The sequence below is a fragment of the Thunnus thynnus genome, chromosome 17 (genome assembly GCF_963924715.1).
Source record: "Thunnus thynnus chromosome 17, fThuThy2.1, whole genome shotgun sequence".
In the NCBI taxonomy this organism is placed as follows: Eukaryota; Metazoa; Chordata; class Actinopteri; order Scombriformes; family Scombridae; genus Thunnus; species Thunnus thynnus.
Genome location: NC_089533.1, coordinates 8,179,099 through 8,195,056, shown reverse-complemented (window position 1 = coordinate 8,195,056; position 15,958 = coordinate 8,179,099). Strand labels below are relative to the sequence as shown.

The 15,958-nt window shown below is 41.1% G+C and overlaps 2 protein-coding genes across 2 annotated transcripts; both read left to right on the top strand.

Moving 5' to 3' along the window:
- Positions 1-286: 286 nt before the first annotated feature.
- stard3 (StAR related lipid transfer domain containing 3) lies at positions 287-10,186 on the top strand. Its single transcript, XM_067616223.1, has 15 exons — positions 287-388; positions 1,672-1,911; positions 2,022-2,099; positions 2,420-2,497; positions 2,622-2,675; positions 3,471-3,588; positions 3,686-3,787; positions 3,909-3,964; positions 4,078-4,170; positions 5,353-5,415; positions 6,949-7,044; positions 7,156-7,235; positions 7,362-7,466; positions 7,611-7,704; positions 8,079-10,186. The coding sequence occupies exons 2-15, from the start codon at positions 1,699-1,701 to the stop codon at positions 8,199-8,201; spliced, it is 1,353 nt and encodes a 450-aa protein (XP_067472324.1). The 5' UTR covers positions 287-388; positions 1,672-1,698; the 3' UTR covers positions 8,202-10,186.
- Positions 10,187-11,786: 1,600 nt separating this feature from the next.
- On the top strand, positions 11,787-15,252 carry mreg (melanoregulin). Its single transcript, XM_067616044.1, has 5 exons — positions 11,787-12,458; positions 12,702-12,864; positions 13,043-13,133; positions 13,217-13,380; positions 14,284-15,252. Exons 1-5 carry the CDS (start codon positions 12,358-12,360, stop codon positions 14,497-14,499), a joined length of 735 nt encoding a protein of 244 aa, XP_067472145.1. The 5' UTR covers positions 11,787-12,357; the 3' UTR covers positions 14,500-15,252.
- The last annotated feature ends 706 nt before the right edge of the window (positions 15,253-15,958 follow it).

Below are 15,958 nucleotides of genomic sequence, written 5' to 3'. Positions count from 1 at the left end.
AATGTTTCTCTGTTAGATGAGCTCAGTTTGTCTCCTGCAACTCAAACGGCGCTGAAGATAAAATTAATCAAACTTTATATTCTGACAGAGTTAACCTCTTTTATTAAAAAAAAAAAAAAACTTTATTAACAACACAGTAATATACAATACTTTACAAATAACAGTACAGGGAGTATTGGGGAAAAAAACACAAAACACACAAGCATAAATAAAATTGTACAACGTAAAAAAGATACATAATACAAAAAAATTAAGCGACAAAAATAAGTGCAACTTTAAAAAAGTGAATAAAGAATATTGACGAGGCAGTGATTCATCTTGCCGCAGCTCTTCTTCTTTGACAGTCATCCCGGAAGACTTGCTTGGCGATGATGATGCGGTAAATCAAGTAAGTTAAATGCTGTAAATTTGGGGTTTTGTGAAAAAAATAAAAAAATAAAAAAGTGGGTTAGGTTAACTCCAGTTTGTAGTTTCATAGCGTCACTTTCTGTAGCTGTTCGCTTGTGTCATGGCGTCTCTGTTTTTATGTCTTCTTCACGGTGTCAACAGTTAACTAGCAAGTGGCTAACAGTGGCTAGTTAGCTAGCTGATCGAGGCTTGTTTACAGGAGTTATATCATCTATATGATTGTTATACTTTCTGTCTGCCTTGGTTTTTCTTTAAAAACACTGGTTGACAGTGGTGAATTAGCTTGCTAGCTTACCTGACATACAACTCAAGTACCGTCAGTCGTTTGTTTGTTTGTTTGTTTCAGCAGAAACGAAAGGAGAAGGAGGGTGTTAACATAGGGGGTCTGAAACCAAGTTACCACTACTATTACATTTAATCTGAAATTCAAAGTTTTAAAGATGTCCTTTTCAAATAAAGGTGCATATAGGTTTGATAGAATAATGTCAGGGGTAAAGTTCATTGTTTGCGAGCAGCTAAACTCACTTAGCATTAACTGATTGTGAGTCACTGTGTTGACAAGGGTCAAACTTGTTGTCGAAAACAGGCTTGTCTTCCTGTTGCAGGCAATTATTGTGATGTCACAGTGCAAGCATCCCTTAGTAAAAACTCATAAACCCGTTTTTTAAAAGGCACATTGTTTGTTTAACTGAGTCTGCGTGCCTCACTAATTATTAATCCTAAATGATAAGTCCAGGCCAGCTTTCACACAGTGTACACAATATTCTGTGTACTCCACTGACTGTAGTTGGAGTCATGGAGTTTTGTTTGTTTAAAGATCCTCTCCTGACATATGTTCAGACATGTGAAAATCCTCTGGTTGGAACAATCATGTGTGATATGTTTTTTCCCACAAAAAAAGCAGAATTACCACGTTAAAATCCTTCAGATGGCATCTACTCCTTCTCCCTAAAAAAAAAAAAAATCCATAATCTATGAATAAGCAAAAATGATTCATTTCAAAAGTGAAATTGTTGGACACATGATGTCTCCTACTTCCCTAAAAAAACCCCAGAAAAAACACTTTCAATGATGAAAAACGATTTCCAATAATCAGGCTTTCTAGTGTTAAACTCCACACATACATCATTCTCAAACATCCACACACATATATGAGTGGAGGGGGACTTAAAGAACAACATCTCCGATGGAGAAACATTAGCTTGAACGTAATATCGGAAGAGGACCAACGTTGCCCTGCCAACTCTGTCTGTGTTGTTGCAGGGGGGAGTTTCCTGTCTCGCCGCAGGAATGCCGGGTGGAGAGTACGGGGAGCTCGGGGGTAGCCTCCCTGCCATCGCCTCCCTGAACGCATCCTATTCTACATCACTGTCCCTGCCTTCCCCATACCTGTTCGTACCACCTGCAGAGCGCAAGGCCATCTCCGACGTCCGCCGCACCTTCTGTCTCTTCGTGACTTTCGACCTCCTCTTCATCTCCCTGCTTTGGATTATTGAGCTGAATGTGAGTAACGCAGAAGATCTGTTAAGTTTTAGAGACTGAGGGATTACATGTGTATTGTGAAGCAGACGGTCAGCAGTGGTTAGACTCAGTTTGACTCTGTTCTCTCGCAGATCTCCAGCTCAATCTGGGACAGTTTGGAAAACGAGGTCGTCCGTTACAACTTCAAATCTTCCTTCTTTGACATCTTTGTAAGTGGGTCGATCCCAGTCTGTACATTTCACTTGGTTTCAGTGTAGAATGAAAGCGTTAAAAATGATCTGTATTAGTATATAATCCTGACCATGTTTGGAAAGGTTTGACCCTTTTGTGTTTATAAGAGATCAGTTGTGTGTATATATTAGTCATGTAGTCAGATTTATGCTGTCCGAATGAGCCATCGAGGTTGGTCACATGCTTGAACTTATTTACACAAGAGGAGAAAATATCAGCAAAGTCAACATGTCTGTACTGTGATCACATTAAATGCCTGAGGTCATTTTCATCTTCTGTTCCTTCCCTCTTGTCTCAGCTCCTTGCTTTGTTTCGTTTCCTCTGTCTACAAGTGGGTTACGCCGCTTTTCGGCTGAAGCACTGGTGGGTTATCGCGGTAAGTGAGCTTAGTCGCGGTAAAACACACAATCAAAACACACAATGAAATCGTGTGAAATCTTTTATATTTACAGATCTGCACATGGGTTTATAACTTCTATCTAAATCTTCCCTCTGCACAGATTACCACTCTAGTGACTAGTGTCTTCCTTGTTGTGAAGGTCATCGAGTCTAATGTGAGTGTCACATTTACACTTTCACAGTTGTATGTGGTGCAAGCATATCATTAGAAACCACATCAACTTTTTCACTTCTGCATTTATGCCAGTAATGTGCTGCCTGACCACACAATGGGCTGATAACGGTTTATATGACATCATTCTTTCATGCATTTCGACTTCGGTTTAGTACTGAATCCTTCATGTAAAAGATATTTACTGTAAATGGCTCATTTAACCACTGATGAGGGAAACAAAGCTTTCTGAAGCACTGAATCAATATGAGGCAATTACATTGAAAATGCTTCACTGTTTCAAGGGATTTGATATAGTTGAAGTCAAAAATGGCGACATCTGCTGGGCAGCTATAGGTATTGCATCTGTACGGCTGAATTACTGTAAATCTGAGACAGAAAATAAACAGTTAGTCAGATTATAAGTGGTCTTACTGCTTTCTTTATTGTTATTTTGTTTAATAAAGTCTATATTATTAAAACAGCGCTCTATTGAACATAGTCTACAGCTCTTGTTTTCAAATACTGCAGCATCTTGCATGGAAAACCAGCGGCACACCTCTCTGATACCAGTGTGACATAACAAGGCCTCGTTTGAGGAAGTCACGTGGTTTTTGACGTAGTGAAGCGAAGCATTGAAACATTTTGCCGTGTGATGCTTTGTAAGGTCGATACAGTGTTGAGTAATCCGCTTTGAGCGTAACACTATCACTACATTTAACTTTTTATACACAACAATGTCCTTTTTTTAATACCCCCCCCCCAGCCTCAGGATGACATGGCTTCTTTCTCTACACAGCTCCTGTCCCAGAATGCCTTTGGTTATGTGTTACCCATCACCTCGTTCGTGGTGGCCTGGCTGGAGACCTGGTTCCTCGACTTCAAGGTGCTCACTCAGGAGGCCGATGATGAGAGAGGTGAGAGAAAGACGCCAGACAAGTTTGAACGAGACTTAACAAAAATCTGTTTCTCCTTTTTAACTTTTTTTTTTTTTTTTGCTCCTTTGACACTCAGCCTACCTAGCAGCGGTGAACGCAGCCTGCGAGCGCGCCCCCATGATCTACCCCCGCGCTGTTTCAGACGGACAGTTCTACTCTCCACCTGAATCAGTTGCAGGTGACGTCTGATGAAGATTTCTTTCTCTGTTGATCAGCCTTAAGTATTGTGTGTGTGTTTGTAGGGTCTGTCCTGTATGGTTCATGTTGTGCTCATTTTGGCCTTGGACTTGTGTCTGCAGGCTCTGAAGAAGATCTGGATGAGGAGGGTCTCGGTCGCCGTGCCGTCACTGCCCAGGTACCTCCATCAGTCTGAAGGGTCTTTCTACTCAATGCTGCTAGTTGCTCTTCATCCCTTTGATGGTTTCCTGCTTTCTCTTTCTTTCTTTTTCTACTTTCCTCTCGTTCCAGGAGAAGGAGTACGTCAGACAGGGTCGTGAGGCCATGTCTGTGGTAGAGCAGATCCTCGCCCAGGAGGACAACTGGAAGTTTGAGAAAAACAATGTGAGTGTTATGAGTTTTATTTGACACGCCTCCTCTCCCCGTCTAATTAAGATGCTGGGTCAAGGACATTTCAGCAGACATGACTAAAGATCTCCTCAGTAGTCTGCTTTAAGGGGCAGAGTGTGCTTGTAAAGTACTGGGTTGAACATGTCGTAGAAACTAGGTAAAAATGTTTATAGCGGTTATAAAAGGCCACACTCAAGGGCGGAATGAAAGCCAGCTGGCACAGAAAGGAGACGAGATGAGAGAATCATTTAAATACGGGGCTAACGGTCACATTTTCACACAGTCTCTCCTGGAAGGCATTCATAGACGGAAGTAGTTGTATAAAGATTGAAAAAAAAAAAAGAGCTCTCCAACTTTTCCAGCTCCACATACCTCGTCAATCATTAAATGAAGTGGCCGTGAATGTCGGCTTTCGGGAAGTTAAAAAAAAGAAATACGGGAAGAAATCATCTGATACAGCCTCCCCATTTCTAACATGGGAAAGATGTGGGAGGAGGAGGTTTTTAAAGCTGTTTGACAGTCAAATAAGCTCTTCTGATGAAGTACTCTGACCTCTGAAGTCCACTCTGATATATCTTCCATTCCCAAATAGTGCAAGCCACTAAAATCCTAAATTGTTGTGTTGTTTTCCAGCCATGTGGGTTTGGGTTTGATAGCAATTAAATGAATCAGAATCCAATATTGATCCTATGTATTTAATTTGAATCCCTTATTTGGAGGGCATAAAAAATATAAAAAAAGTGACAGTAACAGAACTCTGCAGCTCTGCAGATAAATGAAATATTTGCTGTGTTGTCAGTGAGATGTTTTGTTGTTCTTTGCTAGTAAGAAAAGCAGAGAGGAAGTGATGTAAAACATGCACTCTGGTCTTAATGAAGTCAGATATTTTAGGAACTTGGAACTAGATCAAAAATGAAACTCCAACCTTGTCATCCAGCATTTTTCACTGCAGGAATGCTTTCAGTTTATTTGTAGATAATCTTTTGCTGTATCTGAAATTTTAAGAAATGAACGAAATGTAAAAAAAAAAAAAAAAAAATCTACATTTCACCACTAAATAAATCATTCAGTGTTCTGATTAATTGGCTTTGACATTTAGCTTTCCTTAGTTGTTCTGAAAGGAAAGAGATGAAGTGAAAAGTGTCACGATGCTAACGATATTTGGTTTCATATCAGGACATGGGCGACTCTGTCTACACTCTGGAGATTCCCTTCCATGGCAAGACTTTCATTCTCAAGGTACAGCAGCCATTTCTGTGTATGCTCATTGTGAAACTGTGATCCAGAAGCTATCATGCTCCAGTAACAACCCAGATGAATCACATTTACACTGATAATACTGTATTTATTTTATCATGTTTACACATCATGTAGTAACTGAAGTTTGAGCCATTTTAGCACAAATATTTCCTCATTGATATAACATGTCAGACAGATTTTTACCCCTGTATTTGATTATTGCAGCTCTACAATCCTGCAGTAAAGAGGAGACCAGACTGTATGTCAGTGCAGCACTCACAAACCCTTTTTATCACTAACCATAACTGAAATCAATCCACTTTGCGGGCCAATGGGCGTGTACGTATTTGAACGACCTTTAGGTGGGGCGCGGTAGTAAAGTAATTGAGACTAATGAGGTGTTAAATTAAATCAGATGATGAAGAGACTTCCTGGTGCTGTCACACATGATTCGGAGGAACTGAAGTCACATTACAAAGGAGTTCCTTTAGCATGAATAATTCCCCTGTAGAGGAACACAGAGCACGCCCGCTATTTACAGGATGCTCTATAACTGAAGGCCTTTTTCAAGCGCCGCAGCTTGAATTTATGGCATTATTACAGTAAATTATAGGGAAGGCCTCGTCACAGCCACCACACGCTCAGATTTATTTTACTTTTAGACACACTTCTGCCGTGTCTAAATGGCTGATAAGTTATTGATCAACTTGACTTTAGACTTGTAGAATCTTGTTTCTTCTTTGTTTACAACAGTAGCAGACAGAAGTGACCTAACAATCAGGGGTATTTCAATGAAGTTGCAAAGTGTCTCCTATGTGCACTCTTCTTTTTCTTTTGGACAAAACAAGTGAATGATACATAAAGTACTTCTTTGTTATAAATGGTTTGAGTCGAGTTGAATGATTTGAGTTTAAAACAGCTATCGTAGGTGGTCTGAAAATATTAACACATGTGCCGCATTAGAAATACTTGAGAAATAGTTTTTTAACTTAGTGACATGACCCTTAAAGTTCTGATCTGTGAATATGATTAAATACAGCTGCTTTTGCTGATCTGACTGCACCATTATGAGTCATTACAGTAAGACACAGTGTTGCACAATTGAGGAATGTTCCCCAGTTGTGTCTAAATGAATGCCTCAAGATCGTCGTGTACAAACAGTTTTCCAGAAGTCCATGTTGGGACTTGGAATGCCGGACTCCTTGTTAAAGAGACGATGATCATAAATACACTTGAGAATGTTTTTTGGTCTTTTTTTTAATTCCATAGTTCTGACTTTTCCCTCAGAAGATCATGTGAACAACACAGAACGAATGTGATTATATTTATTGTAGTTCTGGCAGATACGGTTAGAATCCAAACACTAGGTGTGAGGTTTATATGTATTTCTTTTCATATTTCACACTCTCCCCCCCCCACAACTTTCTTTCTCTTACATGCTGTACTATATTTTTACAGCCTCAACATACACTTGATATAATGTCTGTGTAGGTACGTCTTGTAAACACAGCTGTTTGTTTTCGGTGCGTTCAGGCCTTCATGCAGTGTCCCGCTGAACTCGTGTATCAAGAAGTGATTTTGCAACCGGAGAAGATGGTCCAGTGGAACAAAACTGTTTCTGTCTGCCAGGTGACAACTTTGATTCTTTTATGTACTCATCTTTCTGTCCTTTTGAACATTTTTTTTTTTACTTGTTTAGGTTGTGTGTAGCCTAACAGTGCTTTCTGCCTCTCTCCTCAGATCCTCCAGAGGGTTGACGACAACACTCTAGTATCATACGATGTCTCCGCTGGGGCAGCAGGAGGCGTCGTGTCTGCCAGGTACATCAGTACAGCATACAGCAGACCTACCTTTCATGTTCTATATGTGGCTTTTTCTTATTTGTTATCTATGTTTCCCATCTTCAGTCTTGTAAATTGATGAGTGATTGATTTTTCCTCCTTCAGGGATTTTGTTAATGTTCGGCGGGTGGAACGCAAACGAGACTGCTACCTGTCTGCTGGCATGGCAACCGACCACAATGCCAAACCTCCGAGCGGTCGCTACGTCAGGTCAGACTGCGCCTCCAGCCGGCCTCCTTGTCACTGATCCAGCAAATTAGACCATCATATTGATTTAATAAAAGTGCAGCTGTGTCAGTTTCATCTCTCTAACTTCTCCGTCTTGTCCTCCTGCCTTTTATTGGCTCGCCTCAGGGGAGAGAACGGTCCAGGCGGATTTGTGGTCCTTAAATCCAGCAGTAACCCGTCCGTCTGCACCTTCATCTGGGTCCTCAACACAGACTTGAAGGTGAGAATGTGCACTTTTGCAGTTAGTGTACCGTTACTGTAACGTTTTCTGTTATTTGAAGCAAGCTGGGACAGACTTTACCTTTTTTAAGATTAGTAAAAGTTGAATGATATGAATATAGAAAGGATTGTTGCAGCAGTAAATGGAGACAGGATGTAGAAAAATAGAAGCAAATAGAGCTTTTAATGACACGACTGGATATTATTTTAAAATCTATTAAGAGAAACGTATAAATAACAAGTATGAAGACATGAATTACAGAACTCAGTGAAAAATAAATCCAGTATAGAATTAGGGAAAAATAAAAAATAAATTAAAATGCAAATATGAGTGAATTATTATTAACACTCAGTTTCTGTGTTTGATCTCGTCAGGGCCGACTCCCCCGCTACCTCATCCACCAGAGCCTGGCTGCCACCATGTTTGAATTCATGTCTCATTTACGCCAACGTATCGTTGACCTGCGGCCCTCTCTCCGCTCCCACCAACACATTTAAACCAGGAGACCAGGAGAGATTTCTAACTGTGCCACAGCTGGTTGAGAGGCGTCACTACAGTTTTTTTTTTTTGTTTTTTTTTTGTGAACCCTAAAACGGGCGTAGCGACACCCTTTTGATGCACGTAAGCTGAAGGGACGTGTTACCGTAACAGAAAAGACTGCTTCTCTAAGCATAGGAGATGTGAGACATTTCAGTCACTGGACAAGAGGAGTCATTCGGTTATCAGAGAGACGATGCTCCTCCTCATTCTTCAACTTCAACAAAGTTGTTTTAAGCGTGATCGCATACACATATTTTTTGCGTGGACCTGTACATGTTTTGCTGTGTCTCACCATGCGAGGAGAACTGCGTTCCCTGAAGCCATCTTGACTCAGGGTGGACTTTACTGAAACAAGAAGACCCGGATGTACGTGACTCTCACTGTGTGGACATCTGTCTCACTTATTAGGAAAGAACTGATGCAACAGCATGACTGAAATCTTGTTCTACCAAGCAGCTGTCTCTCTGAGCCTTATCTTACTGCACACATTATTAGCTATTGATTTGCTGCTTTTGTTTTTTTTTTTTGTTATTTTTCACTGCACCATATATGGTTCTCTGGTGCACCTGCTCCAAAACAAATCCACACTTCACTGCAATGCCTGTAACAAACACTTCATTTGAATGGGTAAAAGCTTTTTCCACATAGTTTGTCTACACTGTGATAGATCGGGGGAAAGGAGACGCCTTGATGTCTGATCACCACAAGGGGGAGACACCACTGATCCACTAAGAGAAAGCCTCTTGATTTAACTTCATCACCTGTCCCAAGGTGCTAAAACTCGCTGACAGGCTGCAACTAATGATTTTTATAATCGATTTAAACAATTTTTTTGATAAATCTGTTGGTCCATAAAACATCAGAAAGCAGAGAGACTAATCACAATTTCCTAGATTTCAAGGTGATGTCAACAAATATCTTGTTTTGTCTGACCAACAGCTCAAAAAACCAAAGATGTTCAATTTACTATAATGTTCAGACAAGGAAAAAGCAGCAAATTCTCACATCTGAGAAGCTGGAATCCTCAAACGTTTGATGTTTTTGCATGAAAAAAACGACAATAATTTCGATGAACTAATAGACTAATCAACTAATGGTTGCAGCTCTAGTTTTTAATCCTGCATCTGTGTTGCACACACACTCTGGGATCAGACAGGAGGTCAAAACAAGAAATCAGATCAGGAGGTTTTTAGTTTGTGTTGCAGATAATTTATCAAGCTCGGTTAAGAAAAAAATGAAGATGATAATAATGTTCATAAATGAGGATGCTGTTTACTTACTAAAGCTATCATTTGTGCCAATAACCTCAAGTGGCCTTGTGGTAAAATAGCTGAACTCATCACTTGTCATCAGAAGTTATTACTGTACTGATATGATTTTCATTGACTTTAGTACTGCCCCCCCACCCCTCCTTCAGGCCCTGACGTGGGACTGAATGAGGTTTTTCTATCATATCTTTATATTGTTTTTAATCATTTACAAATTTCACCTGCAGCTTGTTAAGTTTTACTCAGTGTTATCATGTACGGGGGAAAAAAAAAATCATTATTTGTCATTACATAAGTAATGAAAACTGCTTTGTTGCTATGGAGAAGAGAGATGTCAAATGAAAGTAATCATATCAACAATTTGGTGCCTTTATCACAGTAACATTACATGTCAGCCTTTTCTTTTGCTTTGCATATATTTTAGGTAAAAACATGCTCTTATATCAATGCTTCATCCCTTCAACAAAGCTATATTGTATGAAGCCTGCCTGGAGTTCTTCAGTTTTCTTTAGTAATCGTTCTTGAATGTACTGTATGTGTCATGACTATAGATCATTCATCAAACATGTTAATTTAAAGCCATCACATGAATACTGACCAACTGTTTTTATAGTCTTAACCAGTGTCTTATGTCTAATAAAAAATTCATGACAGCTTTCCAGCTTCAAACCTCATTTAAAGCCCCCCCCCCCCCCCCCCCCCCTTTACTCAAAAATGTGCTATTGATTATTGTCACTTCAGCTGGATGTTTGAGTTGCTTATACAATGATGTGTGAGCAGAGTTTGTTCTCACATTCATCTATTGAAGGGGGAAAGTTTCTCTCTGCTCACCTTAAATCTGAGTTTTAAAGGAGTCGTATTTCATGCACATTTCCTATGTATTTATTCTGGGGCTCTACTGGAATATCGTTGCATGATTTACAGTTAAAAAAACCCCTTATTTATCTTATACTGGCTCTTTATGCAACCCCTCAGTTCAGCCTCCGTCTGGAACTGGCCGTTTTAGCTCCTGTCTCTTTAAGGCCCCCCCTTCCTGCTGAGCTCACTCTGCTCTGATTGGTCAGCTCCTGGAAGCTGCCCCTCGGCAGACTTCCAGCAGCTCGGGCGGCTACGTCAACAAGCAGGAGTAGTAGGATTTCACTTCTTTTTCTCGTTTTTTTACTCAAAATGGAAACTCTGATCTGAAAAATGCGAGTGCACAAGGTGATCAACTCATGGAACAACATTAGCAACAAAGGCTACAGAACAGGTAGCCATTCATCATGAGGAGGCTTTTGACTTTTTACATATATTTTCTTTAAGTTTTAAAACTTTGACCATGATTAACATTGACATCCAACGTTATAACGGTATGAAAATAACATAAAATCTCAAAAGGCATATGTCCCCTTTAAGGCGTGTACCTATTGTGACAGCACAACTAGTTTGGAAGCCAGTAGTGGTCCAGTATGCAACTTACGCAAGTGTGATGTGGAAACAGTGCACATACACTTGAACTTGAACTTTGAAAATGAACAAAATTGCATCATCATTCTGGATTTTTCCAGTAAGGGAGGAGGAGGAGGTGTCATTTTAAGAATTTTTAATGAGATAACTGAACTTTTTATATGTAAAAACTATATCATAATCAAATTATTATAAAATCAGAGTATTTTTATATGTCTTACTACATGTCTGGGGGGGATCTTTAACTTATCAATATAAGTATGTCTTACCTAACATGTTATCACAGTAGTTTCCTCCATCATTGTATCCCAGGGGTGTTTATGTCATGAACTGTAGTACCCTGTGACTTGAGCCTATGTCACATGCGTGATAGCTTCACCGTTACTAAAAAGGCCACAATGAAGGCTGGCTTTTGGAGGCTGAGTCACCCTCCACCTCATGGTCATTATTATACCACAGCATCACAATCTTTTTTCCGAAAATCTGCTGTTTCTTTGATAGCCTCTGAAAATGAGATAATCCACAGGCATCAAGATATCTGGATTCTTAAGCGACGCACACACACGATTCTTATCTAACCACTTTCAAACAAATTAATGGTTAAGCAATTGCAGTAACCATACAATGAAACTAAATAATCCTAAAAATCAATAAAACCATGGTAGATTGGATAGAGAGTGTGTAATTAGACCTACAGTTGAAGAGGAGATGTGTTGTCCTCGGGGCAAAACACAATGCTAAGGACAAGAGATGGAGCAGCTCACATGATTGTGCTGTGACTGTCTTCTGAGGATATGGGTGTGTGAATGTGTGTGTTTTTGAATCGATGAGAGAGCGAGCGTTTCACTGCTCTCATTGTCTTCCATGTGAGGCTGATGAGAAGCAACAGTCCTTGGGCTGCCATCTGCCTGAGCTTCTCTACCCAGTCAGGCTCTGGCCAATGACCTGGAGGACAGACCTCTACTGGATGTGGAGCTGCGCTGGGATCCTGGAAAATGGGAAGCTGAAAATTAGGTAGAGTTTAGGGATCAGTGACTTTTAGTTTTGTAACGTTTTTGACCTGTTGTTCTTGATGATCTGAGCTTTTTTTTTTTTAGTGAATGTGAAACCAGATTTACTAGATTCATACTAGTGGACCCATATACGTTTTGTGCCTTTTCTTACTTTGCAGAATATTTTTTCGAAATAGGTTGTGAATAAGGTCCCCTTTCTCAGAATCCGCTAAGGAATCAGCATCTACAGCGACAACAAGGATTGGGAAGCTAAAGCAAAGCAGCTGAGTTCATCAGGCCAGACTCACCGCTGGAAAACCTTTGTTTGAGGAACTGAGGAAGTTGTTCTTCCTTCTGGATTATCTGATATTGTGAACTCTGCTAGCCTTTGACTCTGTTCTTAATAGATGGGTGCAGCTTTTAAGAAGTTCTGCATGCAGTTCTGCTGCTGCTGCTGCGCTGGTGATGAAGATGATGAGGATGAAAAGCAGCCTTTAGTACCAGTACCGTAAGACCAGAAACAGTTCTTCACCACATACATCTTCTTGTAATACACCTAGAGAAGAACACAATCCACAGAATATTTCTCTGTCTTTCTTTGTTACTAAGTGTCCCTGATGTGCTTTTTCATATGTATCACATTTGATGAGTTCTATAAGTCTAATAATTGTATGAATGTGTGATAACTGTGCTTCTGGGTGCTTGTGTGTGTGTGTGTGTGTGTGTGTGTGTGTGTTGGCCAACCACACAGTCAGGACCCGTTGGAGTATTTCAATCGTGAAGTCCAGAAGCGTCGCGATGAGGAGACCAACCTGTGGAGTGAGCCAGGAGACCCCAGCCACTCGGAGAGAGCTGACGACCGAGTGCTTTACTCCCTGCTGCAGGCCAGGACTAAGACCCGCATGGGATCCACGGTATGTGAGGGAGGATTTTCTTGAGGCTTCATCAGCTATATAAAATGACTGTGATCAGTGATTCAAACCAGCTGTAGGTCAAATTATCCAGTTACAAGACCAGGGGAACCTCTCCTATGTGAGAAGTTACACCCATCTGCAAGAAAATAGTTAATAGCTTTGTCTTATTCTTGTCTAGGGCTATCGTCGTCTGAGTGTTGACATTGAGGCCATGAGAGACACACGCCGAGAAGTTAGAGACAAATGGAAGACAATCCTGGAGAACCTAGGTGAGGCTGGACACATGGGATGTGAGACACAGTGTCACTCGTTCACACAGACAAACCAGATATACTTTGCCTTTCTCTCCTAGGTTTCATGGCAGAGGCAGACTCGCTCCTGACAGTGTCTGCCGGTGCCTCACATGACCGCATGCGCAACGCCCCAGCATCACGTGCCCTGCTGAAGACGCTCCACACTGAGACCTCCGTGTTCAACAGCAAAGACCCACCACCAGAGAGATATCTGTTCATCCTGGTGAGAGCAGGGGCTTGTTGCTTGTCTGAGGGAATTGCAGTGACATGAAACTTTAAACTCTTACAGAATTCCCAGTATGGTAGTCCTTTCCTGTGACCTGGAGCTTAGGGTTCAAAAACACCCTTGGGTGGTGTAAGACATGTTTAACCTTTACCTAACCCAAAATGTGGGCGTGTTTACGCCGTCCATGTGCTCCAGGCCACAACAAAGGGTACTTTCCTCAAACCCTGCAGCAAGTCCTATCAGCTAAGTCTAACTGCAGGGTGTAGTGACCTGTGAAAAACACACATAATGTGTCCCATTTCAGGGTTCACTTCCACCAATGTCAACCAAATATGTCTTAAATATGTGAGTAGGTTGGCAAGGTTGTCCTACTCCAAATACTAGCTCAAAATAAGTTTGGAGGTCACATCTGGTGTATCTTTGCCTTAACTATGAGGTAAAGGCATGAACTCATGATAAACTTATGATGAATCCTCTGAAGACGTTTCATTTGGAGAGGAGGCACTGATCCAGCCTACTGAAGGCCACACCTTTGTAGGCTGTTCTTTAAAAGGAGTAGACATGAAAAGGGATGTAGAGCTCCTAAAACTATACCACTGTTTCCATTTACAACTTGATATGGCTTACTCTAAATTTAGAGTGGATGTGTATTGACAGAAGGTTGGGTTTAGGGTACAATAAATTGTTATGGTAGTGTCATTCTTTCTGCACCTATGAGCAATACGTAACTTTTTAAAAAGCCAGGGGATCTTTGTGTAAGATCAAAACCAAGAGAAGACATTGACAGACTCCCTCCCTGTAGTTCAGTAGAAATCACTGCCCCTTTAACACCCATATTCTAACAATAATCACACTGACATACACACTCTCCCTGCTCACTTTCCTTCTCCCTCTGCACAGGATCGCCTCATCTATCTAGATATAGCTGACGATTTCTTGGCAAAGGCAAAGCGCTTCTATCCTCCAAAGGATGACTCTGACGAGGACGTGCCGGGCCTCGCCATAAACCTACCGCTGCTGCTGGCCAGGGTAGAGGCCATGAACGGGGCAGGCGAAGAAGATGAAGAGGAGGACGAGAGCGGAAGGGAAGATGGAAACTTGAGTGACAGATCCTAAGATCTACTGGCTGCAGTAATAATAGACACAAGGCAGGGGGCAGTAGTCATCAATCCTGGAGACCTGGATGACAGAATTACATAGCTCTTACCTTCAAGTGTCTGTTGGCTCCAACAGTTCTGCTGCTGCTTCTTGGAAGTTTTAAGCTGAACAATTTCTCCTTTCTCCCCCCAACTGCACAGCTTGCATCTTATTCTGTTTACTCTGGTCAAAATCTAAAAGGGCTTAGCAGATTTCCAGGTTAATGTTACAGAGGTGTTGACTTGTCTGTATTCCTTTTTTTTGTCTGTCTACCACAAAGTTTTATCAAGTTCTTAGTCTGTTCATTGTTCAGCTGTTGTGAACCTTCAGGGTAGCGATGTTCCTTTGAGCAGAGCCTCTTTATATTTTGTCCTATGATTATCAGCACTCATTTCATTCAGTCACATGATCGGTAACAACACTAAATAAATAGCCCGCTAATATGATTCCAGATTCACAAGAATGTGTGTGCTTGTGTAATCAAAACTCTTCACTCACAAAAATCTGCATTTGGCTTCAAACATTCTGGAAAACAGCACATGGAAATACAATGTGATCTGTACTGTACGTTGAACTGAAATGATTGCGTGTGTGTGACTGAGGTGACTTTCAGGTGATGTGTGTGAGGGGTGTTCTGCTGAAAATATGAAAGATTTCCAAACTCATGTGGCAGTTTGTGTATGTGTTCTGGTGTCCAGTTTATGATGAAATAAAGTTGCAGCCTGAAGCCTGTTATGTGTACGATGTCACATGTTGGTATGATGCCTTCCCTGGAGCTGTTTCATGTGAAGTAATCCGAGCGCCTCAGAAAGTGCACAAAGGACAAAGAATAAAAAAGAGAATTTGGATGGCTATTGGCAGTCTGCAATTTAAATAGAATATGCTGTGTGAAAGTCAAGTGAGTATTGTTCAGTGATTCCATGGATACGGTGGCACGGGAGCAAGCATTTCTTAAAGTGGAATACTAGGCACTTCAGTTTCTGTTTCTATGCCCTCACGTGGCCTGCCGGCTGTGCACCCATGGCTTACACTGTGATCCGCATGTGTACCACAAATCTTGGCCTGGCACAGCCTGTCCGGCATCTGACCATCCCGCTGGGACCAGAAGGGGGTTCAAGATGGATGGCGACGATGGTGTTTTGGTGGTCAGCTGCTTCTTGTTGTTGTTGTTGTTGTTATGTAAGAGAGACACTCTGGTGAGGGCACATGTTAGAACACGGTACCAGCCTACTGGCACACAGACACATAAAATAACTTGTTATACTTGACTATCTGGTAGCTGATGATAAGCACAAGTGTCCAGCTGAAGATTGTATGCAAGTTTTCACAGCAGGAATCAATATAGAAAGTTAACTTTCCTTCAGATTCTTTTTACCGCTATGCAAGCACTCTCTGTCAGACTGACCTGTCTAGGAGGCTCCTCTCTGTCCTCCCAAAT

Bases quoted from the DNA above. Each gene is read 5' to 3' on its own strand.
- stard3 (XM_067616223.1), top strand. From the start codon at position 1,699: ATGCCGGGTGGAGAGTACGGGGAGCTCGGGGGTAGCCTCCCTGCCATC. The intron at 3,589-3,685 runs GTGAGAGAAAGA...TTTGACACTCAG, and splicing joins GGAGGCCGATGATGAGAGAG to CCTACCTAGCAGCGGTGAAC. The intron at 3,965-4,077 runs GTACCTCCATCA...CTCTCGTTCCAG, and splicing joins GCCGTGCCGTCACTGCCCAG to GAGAAGGAGTACGTCAGACA.
- mreg (XM_067616044.1), top strand. From the start codon at position 12,358: ATGGGTGCAGCTTTTAAGAAGTTCTGCATGCAGTTCTGCTGCTGCTGC. The intron at 12,865-13,042 runs GTATGTGAGGGA...ATTCTTGTCTAG, and splicing joins AGACCCGCATGGGATCCACG to GGCTATCGTCGTCTGAGTGT. The intron at 13,134-13,216 runs GTGAGGCTGGAC...TTTCTCTCCTAG, and splicing joins GACAATCCTGGAGAACCTAG to GTTTCATGGCAGAGGCAGAC.